Source organism: Styela clava, chromosome 4, assembly GCF_964204865.1.
Source record: "Styela clava chromosome 4, kaStyClav1.hap1.2, whole genome shotgun sequence".
In the NCBI taxonomy this organism is placed as follows: domain Eukaryota; kingdom Metazoa; phylum Chordata; class Ascidiacea; order Stolidobranchia; family Styelidae; genus Styela; species Styela clava.
In genome coordinates, this window is record NC_135253.1 from 146,895 (window position 1) to 163,060 (window position 16,166).

A 16,166-nucleotide genomic window follows, 5' to 3' on the forward strand; every position below is an offset into this window, starting at 1 on the left:
TTTCTGTTGTAATGGAAATAAACAATTGTAAGTTGAAAAATATTTATAGAACGTGTATTTTTCTAGAACTAAATAATCAGTGTTTTTCACATTTATTATTAATTGAACGTGATGCAGTCATACTTCTTCTGTGTACTGCAAGATATAAGATATGGTTGGAACATAATGCATTTACTTTTGAAAATGTTGATCCAAGTGTTAAAAATGTCATAACAACCTAACAAGAATTAGAAAATCTCTTTCAGCAAGGAGAAATATAGAACAATTTAGACAAAAACCTAGTTTTATAAAAGAACTTGACGTAATATGCAGAAACCTATGACTAATTCAGTATTTGTATAAATTTTATTTTTCTGCTATCAATAATTAAAAAACCTGTAAAATAATATATATTTACCGATAAACATGGTGAACTTCATCTGTAATCAACAATGGAACACTATTAATTACTGGACAATACTGGATGATGTTTATGAATATATGTGTTTATTATATGTAACCAGGCGCGCAGACAGGCTTACAAAAGTGTTTCGATTTTAGTGATGGTATGTTCCTAAACGCGACCTAACATAATGTGTTCCGTAGGTCGCGGTGGGTTTGGTCATAGGGGCCATGGTTTGGAAATCCTGCCAGGGTTTTGCGGCAGTTCTAGACGCCACAAAATACTTGAAACTGCAATTGGTAGTTTCGGTACATAAACCACATTATTGCCTAACGAGCCTATGATAAAGTGGGCGACGGGGCTTCATAATCAGTTTTCATCAATCATTTTATTGTTATAAGATTTGCATATTTAACCCGGGGGAAAGGAAAGCGATAAAACGGCTTAACCATATTATAGCGAACCACGGCCTCTCATTTGGTTACCATTCCATGCCTGGTATCAGGGTATGGGATTACCTGCCAACCCACGCAGAGTGATTGATCAGAGACTGCAAATGCTTAGCACGATGTCGATGAGCCATACCACCGCGCTATTATTACACGTAGGCTACAATAGGGCACAATTCTCCAATTCCAAGATGTCCCAACATTTGGGTAAAAAACAACGCACTTTTTGTCTTTGACACGCGGATATCTGGCATGACCTGACGACGTCAGATCGCACCATGCTTGTCTTGATAATAATCTAAAATAATTGAGGATGTTACATGACCATTCCATATTTTTGCTAAAGTCTCTCGAATGCTGTGGTAAAAAATTTCCATTTTGTGTATCTGATTATTTTTATAAAGGCCCAGACTGTCTCGTAGATGAGGAGTTTGCATTCACTATTGTAATTGATGTTTCTCAATGTGGGGGCTATTCTTGGAATCCAAGAAATGTGTCGAAGGCCACTGAAGTATATTTTTGCTAAGTTTTGCAGGTCTATGAATATAAATTACTGAGTTTTAATTCTTTGTTTGGAGCAGTTATATTTGTTGTGTTTACTTACAGAAATTTGTAAATTACATAATTGAGTGATTCAATTCTGACTGTTACATTTTTAATTGCCATTTACTGCTGTACAATAGACAGATAAAGGAATGCCACTTCTCCACCGAAAGCTGTTTGTTCCAAAAACACCGCCTGAAGTTCCCGGTAATGACCATGAAGTTTTCTACTGTCCTCTTACCAAAGAAGCTTTCACTGATTATGAGTAAGATTTCTCTCATGCAGTCATGTTAATTTTCTGGTTTGGTATAATTTAGTTACATGTACTTCTAGTTGGCCTGGCTTTTTGCATATGTCATTCATAATTCTAACCCCCACCTGACTACATCACCAAAAAACTACGTCATTACGACGTCACAGGGCCGTAATAAAATCCTATGAAGTATACGGATGGTCGTCCAAAACGCGCAGGCGATCATAATTTTCTTTGTTTTCTCGTCACAACTATCACAATATAAGAGACATCGCCGGCGTTAGTTAGTTTATTATCGATGGCGCAGATGCCATTTGGGCGATCATAACTATCCTTTGCAAGCTGTATGATGGATTGTGATGTCGTTGTGACATAATTTTGGGATGGCATAGTCCGGTGGTGGTTAGGAAGAATAACTTACGCAAGGTTCATTATGCTTCGCCCATTGGAAGTACTTGTGGTACTAAACTATTCTAGACCAACTAAAAAGGCCGATACACTGATATTCCAATACTATATATTTATTAGCTCAAGTGTGCAGGGCAAAAGAGTTAATAAAACAAATAGTCTTTGAGCATTATTCATAGTGAATATTTCAGGTTGAAAAAGCGATTCAGCTGGTTTGGCCGATAAATTGCTAAAAAAAGGTCAGAATCCTATTCTCGTTTCTACTCGTGGGGGAGGGGGTGTGCATGACCCTTGTTCACGATCTACCCAAGAAAAAAAAATAGTTTTAACATCAGTATTATAGCTTATTTTATTTTTTAAAACATTCTAGATCATAATAAAAAGCTAAATGTATCGGAAATATCAGTCTACATTTAGCCGATACCAATACACTACCGATATCGAAAACTTGGTCGATACCGATACATCTCTATAACACATGTGTCTAAATCAGATTTAAAAGTGGTGTCTTTATGAAATTTAGCAAGTAATTGTTAATTAATTAATTAACAATTAAAATTAATTAGTCTTTTTTATCGTAGCAAAACTTTTTTCTAGGGAGTTCTTTGATCGAACCATTCTGTGCAACAGTTTGGTATGGAGTTGTTCAATCACGGAGCGAGGGAACATGACTTACCAGGAAGCACTTGATTGTGAAGAAGAGGCAAGAAAAAAGTTCGATAAGTTTCCTGAAGGTCTTCAGGTTTGTTCATTGGAAATTTTATTTTTTCGGTTCAGGTCAAATATTTTTTTTGAGAATGGAACTGATTTCAATCATCTAATAAAAATTTCTTTGTGATAAATTGAAGAATTCAATATACCATATATTTGATGAAAAAATGAAAGACAGTGGTGAGATGCTGTGCTGGAAAAAGCCCTGTGTTGGAATCAATGTGGTACTGGTTTTAAGTTGAAGCAAATGTAGATGATAATGTTTTAATTTAACTTGTACGATATCATGGAAAAAATCATAATTTTATTTTCGTTTTGCACAGTAATATTTTACTGGGTGACAAACCTATGTGAAAGCAAAGGGTTGCCTAAAAACGGAACCTATAAATTCCCTAATTACCTCCACAAAACTGGAGTAAATTATTTAACCTCGTCTACACTTGAACTTCAGTTTATATAGGATTATACCAAGAGGTTTCTGATATCTAAGCACATTTTTAGTGCGATCAGTTATGCGCATATAAGCCAACCCCTTAGTTTAACTTTCTTTTTTAGTTTTATTAAACTTGGCTTACATGCAAGAGTATACGGTAGTTATTAAATATTATTGATATATGACATTGCATGCGTCATTTTTCAGAAACCAATGTTGCTTCTTGTAAACCTTATTGCTCGATCTAGAATAGAAATTCTGAATGATACGATCTTTTCCTTTATCAAGAAGCGGTACTTTGTTGGAGAAACACTGGATGTCAAAGTCAAAACAAACAAGTGGGTGTTTTTTGTTTCTGTTGTTATACTTGTATTTTGCAGCTGCAAATATATAAATGTATAATTAACAAATACAATTCTAGAATAGCGATTTGATTGTTGTTTACTTGCCATGTTGGAATGTTCAAAATTGAAATCTAACGTCCATGATTATTTTTACAAAATTCTCCAGATTTGAAATGTGTCGTATTCTGGATGTTATTCCAATCAAGAAATCTAGTGACTCTGCAGAAGCAGGGATGAGTAATGGTCATACAAATGGCGAATTGTCAACTGATGAAGATGATGATGATAAACCACTTGCGAAGTATGACTATTTTTTCAAAAGTTTTACATAATTATGTCTTCGATCCTCTTGCAGTTTTTCTTCACATTCTAAACTAAACTGAAACTCACCGGAAGACATAATGACAATTAAAATACTTCATTTACAACTAATTTTCGGAAACACAACTAAAAACTGACTAATATAATGCAGGGCAGTCCAAATCGAATTTAAAATTCGAACATCGCGAACTTCAAATACTTTTTTTTCGTGTTTATAGGAATCCCGAATATGGCGCACATATCCTAGCGTCGTCGTCCATGTGTGGTTCGGCAATATATTGCAGCCGACATGAAAGAATTCCGATAAGCGCCGCACGGACTTGAGGAACTTATGAAACATCGAGGACGTTTTTGATTGAAAATATTTTCTTATCGTATATTTTAACTTAGTCAAGATGGTTTATGCATCCTCGACAAATTGTGTCCTTATTAAGTGTTTCCATCCTCAGTTTCGATAGTGACCGAACATAACAGGAGATTTTTTCAATCTAGTAATTTAGAGCGAATAAAATAGCTCCTAAATAGTATTTAATAGCTTCTCTATCGCGGATTTTATTGGCATCCACGTTGATGACAACATCGTTCAGTTTAAGTTGGCGGTATTCATTTACAAACAAAAATACATAACAGCCAACATGAACTATTCAAATCAGCGCAGAGTCCAAAAATAAAACTTGTTTTACGGTCTTAAGATACACATAGAAAGAAGAAAGGACAGAACGGCTAAAAACTAACAACAGTATGTTTGTGTACTTTTGTTCACCATCGTCATCATAATCAAATAAGTGAACCCGATCCCCAAATTTTGGTCCGCCAATAATGGAGAATTAAGACGGAAAAACGTGTTTTATTTTTCGAGCCAGCGCTGATTTAAATTTCTCGTGTTATGTGTTATAATTTTAATTTTGAATATAAATCAATACCTCCAACTTAAAATAAACGATATTATTACCAACGACGTCGAGATAACGATAAAATCTCCGATATAAAGTAAATAATATTTATCTATTTTATACACTCTAGATTGCAAGAAATTAAAAAAAATTTTGTTATGTTCGGTAACTATCGGAACTGAGTATGAAAACAATTAATTGCGACACAATTTGCTTTAAAATTTATTGCCGAGGCCGCACAACCTATCTAGACTAAATTGAAATATACGATAATAAATGTAAAAAATTTTCAACCAAAAACGTCCTCGACGTCTTATGTGATGCTATTGTCGCTTTCAATTCGCATCGACAGCGCGCTATTTCTATTTTTTTAAAGTAACATATCTCATTTTCGAATACAAACAGGGATAGCATCATTATTTATTAGATAACGAATTAATTCTTTTATTTTGTTGACGCACCGCATATCACACTATTATGCCCCCAGATTACCGTTGTATTTTATAGTATAGTCTTTCATTTTGTTGCAAGTTGACGCAACCACGAGTTAGTTACCTTGCACACAATTAAAATGTATAATATATATTAAATACCGTATTTCCCGGCGAATAAGTCACTTTTCTAGGCTAAAATTTTTGGCATGTCTTATTAGGCGAGTATGATAATTTTTTTGGTGTCGCCTTATTATTCAATTCGTACCATATAATACCAAATACCTTCGGCGATAGCATCCCCACGTTTTCATCATTGCCGTGTTGTTTTAGATCGGTAATGTTCTTATATGGTGCACGCAATCGCGAGTTAGGTTGAACACAATTAGATTGAAATTGAAAGTCAGTTTGAATTCTCGTAGTTGTTATGGATTGAATATTACTCTACAGGAAAAAGTCATTATAGGCTATTTTGACCAATGCGCAAAGGCGGCGACCGCTCAAAAGCCTCTGCATGGTAATTTGAGATTCCGATATTGATGCGATTTTACTACTCGTCTTATTGGCAGGGTATATGCGAAAAGCCATTTTTTCAGGCCCAAAATCGGGCCTCGCCTTATTCACTGGGTAGACTTATTCGCCGGCAAATACGGTATATACCGTATTTACTCGAAATTACGCATATATCGCAAATAGGCCGAAAAAGGCCTTAAAACGGCGATTTTATAAAAAATCGCACATAAGCCGGTCCTACGAATCGTGACACGCCGGACACCTCAAGAAAAACCTAGAAAGAGAACAAAATTACTGTAACGCAAACATTTCATTTCTGCGTGTTAGCGAGGGCCGTAGGTGGATTATTACCCCTAATTTACCATATGTTAAATAAAGTCTATATTGCTTTTCAGTGCGTCGTGATTGTGTCTGGAGTTTAAAATAGAGTTCCTGAATCAGCATAAAACAATTTACTTTGATCGCCACAACGGCAATTAATTTCGTTCCTTGTCCGTTTCAAGGAAAGAAATAACGCTATATTAACACATTCTTATAAATCCCTACGAATCTTAACACGCCAGACGCCTTATGAAAGGCGCAGAAAGAAAACAAAATTGCTGTAACACAAATATTTCTCAAGTTCATCATTTCTGTTTGTTAGCGACGGCCGTATATTCTTATGCGTAAGCGTAACTCTTACTTGTAATTGGCTATCTAAGATGTCAACAATCTCACCATGGTCAAAACAAATTTAATGCAATTTGTGGTACTTTTTGAATGCATAAAATTCAGTACTTGCTCTGAATTTGTCAGCATCATGATCAATATGTTATTAAAAGCGTCACAGGATGACCTGGGAAACTATGTCTGTGCATTATATAAAAGATATATGTACTTTATGTTTCAGATTTATAAAAGCGAGACCACTGGAACCGTTTGAAGTGAAATATCAAGTCAAACTTTCTTCTGCGAGTATGCATCCAATCAGAGTAGTTCCATGGACTGCATTAAGGTACAAAGATGGCTAAGAACGAAACTAAATATTATTTGATAGAGTAGAGAATCTAGACTGGTACATTTAGTATTGTGTGAGTAAGGCTAAGGCAGTGCTCCTCAACCTTTTTTATAGCGGCCCACTATAGAGTTATACTTTATTGAGAGGTTAAAAAATATAAGTTAAGGCAGGGTTGTCCAAAACGAGTTGAATATCAAAGTGTTTAATTAATTTTTTGGGTAAATTTTTGAATAATTCCAAAGGATAGTCAACTTTCGCCATCAGCTAGGTGTTTCGTTTTTGAGGGAAATCTTCAACCGATTTTCTGCGCTTTTTCACGTATTGTAATGACTAGGGCTGTCTAAAATCGAATAATTTTTTAATTCGAATCGAATATTTTTGCCAAATCAAACCGAATAATCGAATAGTATTGCGCAATCCTAAATCTGTCTCTATTATACAATAAACGCCTGCCCTTCGATGTTGTGGTAAAGTATGTGCAGTTACATCTTACTTACTGCTGGTATTTTGCAATAAAATGTTTTCAGAGGTCACACGCTTGTATGAACTGGTCAACAAAATTGGAGGACTCCAAAATTTGAGTCTCAAACTGTTGAGTGTTATTAAGAGTAAAAATTGCACAACTCAAAACTTGCAATCTGATGACAATATTATTTGATGACTATAATATTGTTAGTGTACAACAGCCATCAAAATTCAAGAGTGCAATTATTGGTCTTGGTTTATAGATGGATAATACAGTATTGCCATCATAAGAAATCACAAATTCTAACACCTTACAATTTAATTTTGTTTAACGTATCTCATGGTTTCACCGACGTACGAAAAAATAAAAGCAGCGTACATAAAATTTTTGGTAAACTGCCTGACTAAAGTTAATTTTTGATTTGTATTTCCATACTTGCGAAAAAAATAAAAGAATTACCGTATTTTCCCGAAATTATGCCTATATCGCGAGTAGGCAGACTCCCTAAAAACGGCCTTAAAACAACGATTTATAAAAAATCGCACATAAGCCGGTCCTACGAATCGTTACACGCTGGATGCCTCAAGAAAAACGTAGAAAGAGAACAAAATTACTGTAACGCAACATTTCTCACGTTTATTTTTTCTGCATGTTAGCGAGGGCCGTAGGTGGATTATTACCCGTAACTCTTACTTGTTAATTTATGATAATAAAGTCTATATTGCTTCTCAATGCATCGTGATTGTGTCGGGGGTTTAAAATAAAGTTCCTGAATCAGCATAAAACAATTTCCTTTGATCTCCACAACGGCGATTAATTTCGTTCCTTGTCCGTTTCAAGAAAAAAAATAACGCTGTATTAACACATTCTTATAAATCGCTATGAATCTTAACACGCCAGACGCCTTAAGAAAGGTGCAGAAAGAAAACAAAATTGCTGTAACACAAATATTTCTCACGTTTATCATTTCTGTTTGTTAGCGACGGCTGTAGATTCTTACCCGTAACTCTTACATGTAAATTCATGTAAATAAAGTCTATATTGCTTTTCATGCGTCGTGATTTGTATTAATGGAAGGGATTGTTGTCGGGAGTTTAAGAGAGTCCCTGAGTCAGCCTAAAACAATTTCCTTTGATCGTCCACAACGCGGGTTAATTCCGATAAGAGTCCTTATCACCGCCCCTCAACGGATAACATATCGTAAAGGTGATTAAAAGTTACGGCGATAGCGCATCAAATAATAAGATTTTCACCACGAAACAACTGGCCGTAAATCGACACTGTTGCTTTTACGTAAAAGAAACACAAGCGAAAACAAACAATCACAGCCTGTACAAGCGTCACGTGTTAAACAACCAATCACAGACTGTGCAAGTCATCAGCTGTATGATAAGACAATCCACTTTCACAAGCGATTGTGTGTGCGTGCACGCTTTTTATCGTGAGAACTTGGTATGGTTTGAAGCTTTTGGAATTACCGGCAAGTCAGCATAATATCATCTCGTTGCGTGGCAAATTCTGATGCGCGAATGAGCCGATTTTTTGGTGCAATCTGAGTTATGCGCGAATAAGACGGTCCCTTAGTTTGGCAACTTTTTTTTTAGTTTTTTACTCGACCTATTCGCGAGCAAATACGGTACCTACTACTCTGAATACCTCTGCCATCTGTGAACATAAAATGTGTGGTGAACTGTGCGATTATAATCAATTTTTTATTCGTATTTCCGTACTTATGTGAAAATAAAAGCATTACTACTCTGAAATACCGCTTTAGTCTGCAGACATATAATGTGTTGTGAACTGTCCAATTATAATTAATTTAGGATTCGTACTTACGGAAAAATGAAAACATTACCACTCTAAAATTCCACGGCAATCTGTGGACATAAAATATGTGGTAAATTGCTCGCTTTTAATTAATTTTAATTTTGTATTTTCGATCCTCATCAGAAAAGCATTGCTTTCCTATTATTAAAGGGTCTAGATAATTCCAATTCTAACACAAAATGTTGAAATATACGAATAATTTGGCAACGAGTTAGTGACCCACCATAAGATGCTTGGAGGCCCACCAGTGGGCCGCGGACCAACGGTTGAGAAGCGCTGGGCTAGGGAGACCATATTTTCAGAAGCAAAATGCAGACAATTTTTGATGTATTCACCACCACCAAATTCAATCAGCACTATCATAGACACAATTTCTGTAGTATCTTTTCAAGTCCTATTGACTTTGGTGAAATCAGACTTGATACGTTAACAATTTAATTTTGTATTGTGTTGTGACCTGATCTGCGAAAATGGACACTTCTGTTTTAAATTGTAAAACTATTAGTTCAGAACTGTTATTAAGCACAAGATATTTATATAAATATACTTGTATCTGTGTTTTAGGAGAAAGATCAGACGAGAACAGTGCAAAATCTTTTTGAAAATGATGTGTTTTCAAAATATGGAGAATGGTAGAGTGTATATGGTGAAGGTAACTAAAACTTGTTCTTTATGAAGTGTGATATGAGTACTATCAATTTCGCTCCAGGTCGCAGCAATCCCACCTTTGCTAAGGAGAGGTGATATGCCACAGCTTGCAACATTTGGTGCTTTTCTGCAGTTCTCATTCGCCTGCACCTCATTTCATGTATGCATGTCGTTTTTTGAGCAGAAGCTGAGTGGATTGACTGGCTAAAAATTCAAACTTGGATATGAATTTTAAAGCCAGCAAAATATACCCTAGGTAAAATGATTGTCTAAACCAGTGTTTCCCAACCTTTCTACCCTGGCGGACCGGTAAATTTATATTAAACGTATTCGCGGACCGGCAAAAAATTGAAATGACCGGAACAGAAAAAAATAACGTATATTTGCATATAATGCAATGTCGGGCACTCAATATGCTATTAGACAAAAAAGGCACACTTGAAAACATTTCACACCAAGAAAAACTATCAAATAATGTGCCGGCCAAAAATTGAAATGGGTGATACATAAACTAATACCATATATTTGCATAATGAAATGCAGTGCTGGTAACACGTTATGCATAAGAAAGGCACGCATAAAATATCTCACATAAAAAACATGTACATGTCTAATCATGTACAAACACAATTAACTCTAGGGATAATTTTGCTGCTGTTTCGTTCCCAATATAGGATTGCAAACGAAGCCTCAAAGAAATTTTTGCAACACGTAGCTCTGCAGCTGCGTGTAGCCCATTACTTTGCTTTGTTTTAATTGAATCTAGTGATGAAAATGTTTTTTCGCATAACGCAGTAACTGGTTGAAAATACGAACAACAGTTTGATTGCTCGATTACTTAGCGATGGGTATTCGTTATTGAGAGATATCTAAAATTGTGTCAAGTAATTCTTTTTTAAATCTGGACTGTAAAGTACATCATATGAATTCATCTGCAGTTGATCGACGCCTCGAAATGAATTTGGATTACAATGACAAAGTCGTCGGTAACTTGGCACCAGGCTCAAAATCCTACTGTGTCTGCTCAAAATACTGGAAAAGATCCCTGCGGCCCATGCTTTTTGCGCGTCTCGTGACCACCTGCAGGGTCGCAACGTTCATATCTTACTGGAATATAAAACTGTTCTTGACTGTTTTCTGGTTTAAACAAGGAAATATGCATAACGTTTCATATGGATGGTAATATTAATCAGGAAAAGCATGCGTGCCGATTTTTAGTTTTCAGCGCATTCGCGATAAATCAGAGCCGAAAAAGCGAAAAGTGTGATTGTTCGGCACCAAGATGTCGCGAAAGACAGCGCAATATGACGGCGGACGAGAAATTTCATAATAAACCAACGCAACACAATCTTCGGTAAAGCGATTGAGATGGCATAATAACAACGAAATTTTCTGCGGACCGGCAAATAAGCTTCGAGGACCGGCAGTTGGGAACCACTAGTCTAAACCGGTAGTTCCTAAACTTTTTGATGTCATCGCCCCCCTACAGTAATTTATATGTTTTGATAGCAATAGTGTCACGTCTGAAAACCCCTTTTCCACCATATAATAGGTCAGGAATGAAAGAATTCAGGGTTCTACTTCCTCAAAAATCGCCTGGTACTTGCCTGATGACCTGCACCAAAATACATCATAACGATCATCGGTGAAATTCATCTTCTATTCCTCATTATGTACCACGGCCTCCAGTTCGGTTACCAGTCTATAGAATTAATCAGCCATTTACTTGTTTCAGATTCATGGACTTGATAGTGGGGGAAGCGGTAACTGATCAGCGGTTATGCAAGGGGTCGGCAACTTTTTGTCGCTCGCGGTCGCGAGCCAAAATTAAGGATTGCATGTCTTAGGGAACTGTACATATTTTTTGAAAGTTAAAAACGGAACAGCGCGCGAGAATTCGTGAACCACACTTACGGTAGTCTTATTGAAGGAAAAAAAGACAAATGACATTTAATGTGATACTGTCTTGTTGCTGCAAACTGCTTAATAGCTTACCAACATCGGCAACACACTGAATGAAGAAGCCAAGATTAGAATATTTTCTAAATGGGCATCACTAATCCTAGTTTTCTGCTTGTTCTTTGTAATGTTCATTTTTGAAAAAAATTGTTTGCACACATAATTTATGTGCTTCTAAACATCGAAGTAAAATTTTTCGCATAGTTTGTCAAATTTTTATAGAGATTTTCTTTAAGAAGATACATTTTTATAAAAATCAAGCAGTTATGCATCTTTTGAATAGAGTATGAATTTTATTTCCTCACTGCATTGCATCTCAAGGAGCTCCATTTGAATATTTTTGCGCTATATGAACCCCTGCACTCAGCATCAACTTATCTGTGTGTTGCCATTTGTCTACTTATAATTAAATTGTAAGCTCGTTAAACGAGTAGTGTTCACCAAATTGTTAGCTTATAATATTATCTAGTCTTAACTAGAGATGTATCGAGTATCGGCAATATCGACCATTTTTTCGGTATCGGCCATGTAATGGTATCGGTTAGATTAGGGTCGATATTTCCGATATATTTACCTTTTTGATATGGTCCAGAATATTTTAAAAGATAAGTTGGAATACTACTTTTTTATTTATGTCTGGAGGTGAGCTAGGAGCCACACATGTCCCCACCCTCGCGAGAGGATAGGATTCACATGTTTTTAGCTATTTATCAGCCAAACTAGCTCAACTAATTTGGCTATCTTCGCTGTCAAATTTTTATATTGACATTTTTAATATTACATAGTAATTATGAAGAAATATATATTTCAACACTGCACATAACAAAAAGCAACCCAGTTTTAAATCATACAGTGGAATTGGGGTCCTTATTAACGGCACATGGACTTTTGGCACGTGTATAAAATCTGACTGTTTGTCGTCAAGTACGAGTGTCATTTAATCCGTCGACATCGATAAACTAAATTCCGACACAATTATCCCTCTACGCAGGTATTAATTTTAATTTTGTTTAACTACACAATTACTTTATAGATATATTGACATGACCGCCTGGCCCTAGACCAGTGGTTCTCAAACTTTTTTAGTCCCAGAGCCGCATTTCAAACCTCGAAGAGTTATGAATAGCCGCACACAAACAACGCAAAGTAAAATAGCAACAAACCCTAAGCGCGTAATTAAAATACAAAGTCATCGTATCAACAACACACGTAACAACTAGGCCTAGGCAAAATATTCGAATGATATTATATTATTCGAATATCCGGTACCACGTGACCTGCGCCGCTCTGCTTGGACACCGAACTCGCGCGTCTCTAACTCAATCGTGAATTGTGCAAGATTTCCCAACGGGGCTCTCTATCAGACAAAAAAGTACAAATTTGAAACGTCGTTGTCTTTGCGGTATGGTGTTATATGCTAATCTTTGCACTTAACGAATCATTTCAATTTCATATTTTGCAAAAAAACGGACCGACCGTTCCGTAAATTTAGAAACGTCAAACCAGAATAGGTATTTACAATAAATTTCCCAGATTTTAAACTCCGATTGCTTGGTAACATGTCATTAGCCATTTCTTGCATTACCGAACATAAAGTTGATTAGAATTAAATGTTAAACAGACTTTTCGGCGTTTCATTGTGAAAAAGGCGATTTTAGGTCGTTAGAAAACTCTAGTTATATAAATAGCATGGATTTAAAAATGATCAAAAGCTGGTATGAGTTACTTGTATGAAAAACGCTCATTAAGTTGTAACCAGATATGAAATGTCATGTCCTACTCCATTCAAAGCACTTTGTATTAGCTCTTTAGTGATCCCTTCCATCCTTGGCCAAGTAATGTTTCGAATATGTAAACATTTTACCCGACCATGAATGGCCGTTGAGCCAAAAGTGGAACGTAAAGAATTTTGTTGTAACAATGCACACTGACTCGTTCACAAATTGTTGTGTCTATTATCATCGAAAATGATTACAATTGTCGTTCACAAATTGTTGCGTCTATTATCATCGAAAATGATTACAATTGTTAAATTTTGAAGCATTTGGGCAGTAATAATTAAGCCTTGAGGGATGACATATTCAAAATCATTAAGTGAAGTGCTGAATTTGCAAATTCCGTAAAGAAAATTGAGCATTACTCAGTTAGTATTTTAGCTATAATTACCATCGGGGTGTTGTTTTGTTGTAAATAACGTTAAAACTTGAAGGAATTAGTCATAATAAGCGTCTGACCCTAGAAATGCCTTTATTGCCAATTTATTTAATCGCTATTTTAAATCAACATTCAGGATCCACGCAATCGTAAATTTGCTAGGTTTATCTATCTAATACTAAAATAACACGAACACTATAGAAAAAGCATGAGAAACTCAATTATCATTTTAATAAATATCTGCATCTCGGTTACCGTTCACTTTAAATAGGCACGGTTAATTTACAAGCGGTGATAAGAAAGATCAAATCTAAGGCAGAGGATAAAACTCAGAATAAAATTAATTTAGTTTTGAAGTCAGCCCTTAATGTATTTAACAGCTGTCGCTGATGTGAATGCAAGGGTATACTAGAAATATAAAACTTTGATATCCGGCGACCTCTCATTCTTGCAAAAAAAAGAGAAAGGGCGGGAATATAGAATACCAACCTTAGGATATCGCCGCTGAAACGATCGTGTTGACAAAGACAATGAGTGATTATGATGAAATTAACCATTAACCAGTAAAAAAACGCTTTATTGCCGACTTTTCAGTGTTTCTATTAATTTCCAAATGGAGTATCGACCTCCGACGTTCTGGATCCCTGTTGTGTTTAAAAATATATATTTTTTCCGACTTTTCGGTATTCGTTAAAAATATTCAAATTATTCGATTCGAAAAAAGATTCGATTTTTCCCACCCTAGACTAACAGCCATTTAATTTGGCTTTGATTTCTAATAAGTTTGTCAAAGCAGGTTGAAATTGTGGAGGATGCAAGGTGCAGTAGCTGCTTAAGATGATCGCCAGATATTTCGGCAATATTTTCGATTACTGGAACAAAATTAAAAAGCTCTGTAAATTAAAATAATCATTGAGTTATTTGATTTATATATAATATTGGCAAATGCGACAAAAACTGAAAATCCACGAAAGCGAGCCAATGATTTCAGCCATGTCTAAAATCTTTCCAAGCGAAAAGTGTCCGAGTGGCCGCGAAAACGCTTACTGTTGCGTCACTATTGCATCTTGTAGATTAGTCAATGCTACACAAATAAACACGGGGGAATCCATTCAACTAACTAGTAGACTTCCGCATTTTAATTTCAAGTCAAGGATTAGTGGATTCAAGGATTCAATAAAAAATTTTTTTTAAAAGTAATTAATTTTTAAAGCATCCACAAGAGCTGCAGGAAAGGTTGTTGAGAGCCGCATGCGAGATTGAAACTAGAGTATGACAAGAGTTATTGTGTATTCGAGTGGATAGAAATTTAACACTATCTTAAATTTGGTTAGCTTAGAGCAGGGCTACTCAACTATTTTTACCGAAGATCCGCATACAAAACTTCAAAAATATTTGGGTCCGGTCTTTCCAGAAATTATATTTCCGCATCCTTAAACACGCATATTCTCGGCCGATTAATGATTATTAGCTAATCAAGATTGTTTATTATGGCCTTATAGTTCTTCTCATATATATTGGATTCTGTAAAAGTGTTTTTTTAAACGGAAATTTCAAAAGTGGGGCTAATGATCTAAAATAAAGAATTTGGCTAGGTCCGAATCGAATACCCAAAAGGTCAGGATTCGGACCTCGGTCCGCCAGTTGAGTAGGCCTGGCTTAGAGTACAGCTGGCATCAATAATTTGCTGTTTTCTACCCAAGATTTGGCAAAAAAACTTTAACATTGTTGCTGTGTCCTGGGACGATTTTGCAAGCTTAGCAATTTTTTATTTCTGATGACTAATACTGTTTGAATTTTTGCATTTTTTAGGGAGACATTGCTGAAAAATTTGGAATCAAAGAACTAAACTGGGAAGATGTATTTGCCGGTCCACCACCAGTATTTGGCGGACAATCTCCAAAAGTGAAAAAGGTAGGATGTGACCTACAAAGTTGTCCTTTTGTTTGGTAAATGAGCCATCATGTGTTCTTTCTTTATATGGGCCAATTTAATATATTCAAAATAATAATAGTGCAAATTGTTTCCCAATATGGAGGTAACAAATTTGTTCGCCTATTTCACATCAAGTTGTGTAAAGGGACTGAAGCCAATGGGCAGAGGGGATATCCACTTGGCTAACACAGACAGTCCCCGAACTCGTAATAGAACTAAAATAAGGAAAACTAGGTACACATACTACGGGAGTACCAAAAAAAGAGTATCAACTGTGACCAGGAGATTTTAGCTCTATGTATGATGTGATGTGAGTGTGCTTACAGAGAGTGTTTTAAATAGGACCAGGAATATTATTAATTCAAAGCGTTTTCACTAGTTCCCGAAAATGTCGATATGCTAATATATTCCTGTGACAAAATTCGGGCGCACTGTCTAAAAATTGCTTAGATTGGGTTTTGATCCATACATGAGGCGCATCGGACTATAAGACTAACCG

The 16,166-nt window shown here is 35.8% G+C and overlaps 1 protein-coding gene across 2 annotated transcripts in view; it reads left to right on the top strand.

Annotated features, from left to right (window-relative positions):
- The first annotated feature begins 1,418 nt into the window (after nucleotides 1-1,418).
- The window catches only part of LOC120327061 (bromodomain adjacent to zinc finger domain protein 1A-like), a 49,677-nt gene continuing 34,929 nt past the window's right edge, over nucleotides 1,419-16,166 (top strand). The window contains exons 1-7 of one of the 2 annotated variants that reach the window (XM_039393446.2): nucleotides 1,419-1,639; nucleotides 2,633-2,777; nucleotides 3,387-3,517; nucleotides 3,690-3,824; nucleotides 6,571-6,675; nucleotides 9,536-9,623; nucleotides 15,545-15,646. In XM_039393446.2, the coding sequence (XP_039249380.2) occupies nucleotides 1,527-1,639; nucleotides 2,633-2,777; nucleotides 3,387-3,517; nucleotides 3,690-3,824; nucleotides 6,571-6,675; nucleotides 9,536-9,623; nucleotides 15,545-15,646 (819 nt within the window). In that variant the 5' untranslated portion in view covers nucleotides 1,419-1,526. The remainder of the gene's footprint in view (nucleotides 1,640-2,632; nucleotides 2,778-3,386; nucleotides 3,518-3,689; nucleotides 3,825-6,570; nucleotides 6,676-9,535; nucleotides 9,624-15,544; nucleotides 15,647-16,166) is intronic. The other variant, XM_039393447.2, reaches the window with a different exon arrangement.